General features: G+C 26.7%; 1 protein-coding gene across 1 annotated transcript; it reads right to left on the reverse strand.

Moving 5' to 3' along the window:
* Positions 1 to 617: 617 nt before the first annotated feature.
* On the reverse strand, positions 618 to 1513 carry LOC124927376 (bZIP transcription factor 11-like). The gene has a single exon (XM_047467783.1). It carries the CDS (start codon positions 1190 to 1192, stop codon positions 692 to 694), a length of 501 nt encoding a protein of 166 aa, XP_047323739.1. The 5' UTR covers positions 1193 to 1513; the 3' UTR covers positions 618 to 691.
* Between the last annotated feature and the right edge of the window lie 1538 nt (positions 1514 to 3051).

Genomic DNA, 3051 nt, shown 5'->3' on the forward strand with positions numbered 1-3051 from the left:
AATCTCATAAGTTAGGCAGAACTAGATTTTTGACAATTAAGTATAACATTTAAATTAGGTACATAGAATAAAAGATTTAAGGCATATAAATTAGCGCAACCCAATCACTTCTATGTGAATCTCTTCAATTAGATTAATATTTATACTTCCCCAATTTTGTAATTAAAGAGCGAATCTATATAGGGTTTTCACTCGGTTTAAACACAATCAAGAAAGAAATAAATAAATAGATTAATTAAATTGAAACCCATTAACTCGCGTAATTCTTGCATTCAAATTGACAAAAGAAAACATTTTTTTTGTCTACATGAAAAATCAACCCACTATATTTCATTAATAAAAAATAGGTTATTACTGACACTTTTTAAGTTTGTAAAACCGTCGCTTAAAGTCATAAGCTTTAGACCATTGAGAACAACAAAATGCATATGTATCAATGATGGTAACAAATAAACACCATTAATGCATGCATTAATTACGACCTTAATGATGTTACTAAACCCTTTGCGGCCCATTTTATATTATTTTAAAAGGAAAAGAATCATTAAAGCATATAATCAATCTGAGTTACTATTAATTATCATAATAATTACATGATCCGGCCATAACCCATAATATTGCATTAATAATAACAGCATATATTGTTCATTACACATGATCAATCACTTATTACAACTATAGGTTTAATTAATTAATACTGCAACATCATGGCATTAATATGATTATAATTATCTGTGAAGAAATGATGATCCTGGTTAGGTTCAACAGAGTAGTAAATATTCCCATTATTGATAAAACTTATGATAATTTCATTGAGAGATTGCAATCTGTTGCTTAACTCAACCATTTGGGCTCTAAGTACCCTGTTTTCAGCCTCAATTATCAAATACTTTTGAGTGATGCGGTTCATTCCTGTAATTAATACCTTCTTCTCCTTATTCAGCTGACAAACCTGATCCGTAAGATCATTCTCATGCTTCTGTTTTCTCAAACGCGAACGCCTGGCTGATTCACGGTTCGATACCATCCTTTTCCTTTTTCTCATCTGCTCATCTATAATTAGTTGTTTCTGCTGCTGCTGCTCATCAACCTGATCATGATCCTGCTCCTTATTATTATTATTATGAAAGATAGATTTGGATGTGGACCCTGAACATGAACTAGTTCTACTAGAGGAATAATAATTGGCCATGAAGGAAAGCACAAGGACTATATATATATATATTAAACAAAAGCTAACTAGTAAATTAAGACCCAGAAACTCAAAATATGACTAATTAAGGATATATATTTATGTAGGGGATATTTGAAATCATGAAATGAAATAGAACCAGTGGAGGAAGACAACTGAGAAAGATTGAACGAGATGGGTCCTGCGCTTATATGTGGAATTTATCATAAACCCGGAAAGGAACAATTCACTGAGAATTGGAGACATCAATCTCAAACATCAAAATCAAGGAATTAATCATCAAGATTAACTTATAACACTATCAATTGGAGATGATGATGAAGAAGAAGGAAGGAGGGAGGGAAGGAAGGAAGGGGGACTGCAAGATCAGTTTTTGATGGCATTTATAGAGTGGGAAAACATGAAATTTAATTAAATTGAAGAAAACGGTAAAGAGGACAATGGAATCTAGAAAGAAGAAAAAGAGAGAGAGAGAACTTAACATGATGTGGGGTTTGATTGGTTGGGTGGCTAGAAAACTCCATAGCCGTCCAGACCCAGCTGGGGATGACGAACAATAATCTTTCTTTTGTTTTTCATTATTATTATTTGCTAATAATTTAAAGCAATACTAATAGTGCAAAAAGAAACACACTCTAGGTTGGTTTTAATCAAATCAAAAATACTAATTTTTTATTTGATTTTTTAATGTAAGAATCTAGTCCCGTTTAAATTAATTATTCTTGTGAGTTCAAATTAAAAAAAAAAACTAATCTTTAAACTTACAAGTTGCTCATTGAAAAAAGTGACCTAAAGACTAAAAAGGTCATGAGTGAATGTTGTTGTCATAGTTTATCTTAATACAAACAAAAGAATACTTAATTTTTAACCTAATTAATTATTTTTCATTTAACAAGGAAGAAAATAAAATAAAAGTTAGAGAAGTCATTAAGTGTTAATCAGAAAATAAGTTTTAATATTAGTATATTTTGAATATTTGTTAATTTTGTTATGGTTGTAAACTCAAGGTCTTGTTTGAAGTGTTTTTTTATTTCCTTTTTTTAAAGGGTGAAATGCATCCATGAAAAAATAGACAGTCTAATAATTGAGCTAAAAAAATATATTCCAAGAAAAAACAATAATAAATTTTATAATTATATCCTAGCATCCAAATTACTAACAACCCTATTTTTTATTTAGGCCTCGTTTGGTTTGATGAAAGAGTTTTGGGGATTAAACCTAGTTTTTATCCCAAAACTCAAACATCTTATCAACCATCAAATTAAATAATTGTATTATATAAATACCAAAATTATCCTCTAATTTTATCCTCTCTCTCTAAACCATCATTCTTTCACCTACACCATATCCTTTAAAGTCAAAGGGCAAATTAGTCTTCTAATTTTAAAACCAATTTTTTCCTAGTTTTTTTTATAAAAAAAGGTTTTTAGGATAAAACCAATATAAAACCCAAAAAAACAATTTTCTCAAACATGTCCTAAATCTGATAAAGAGATTAACAGCTAGTACTATATATATATATATATATATATATATATATATATATATATATATATATATATATATATATATATATATATATATATATATATATATATATATATATATATATATATATATATATATATATATATATATATATATATATATATATATATATATATATATATATATATATATATATATATATATATATATATATATATATATATATATATATATATATATATATATATATATATATATATATATATATAAATAATTAATTAATTTAAATGGTCATTGTCAAAATTGAATCAAATGTTATATATAATCAAGACAAAAAAAAATGCAAATTAATTAATAGTCAAACAAATAAG

The sequence above is a fragment of the Impatiens glandulifera genome, chromosome 2 (assembly GCF_907164915.1).
Source record: "Impatiens glandulifera chromosome 2, dImpGla2.1, whole genome shotgun sequence".
NCBI classification, from domain to species: Eukaryota; Viridiplantae; Streptophyta; class Magnoliopsida; order Ericales; family Balsaminaceae; genus Impatiens; species Impatiens glandulifera.

What these genes read in the sequence shown, in the direction of transcription:
- LOC124927376 (XM_047467783.1), bottom strand. Translation starts at nt 1,192, where the DNA reads ATGGCCAATTATTATTCCTCTAGTAGAACTAGTTCATGTTCAGGGTCC.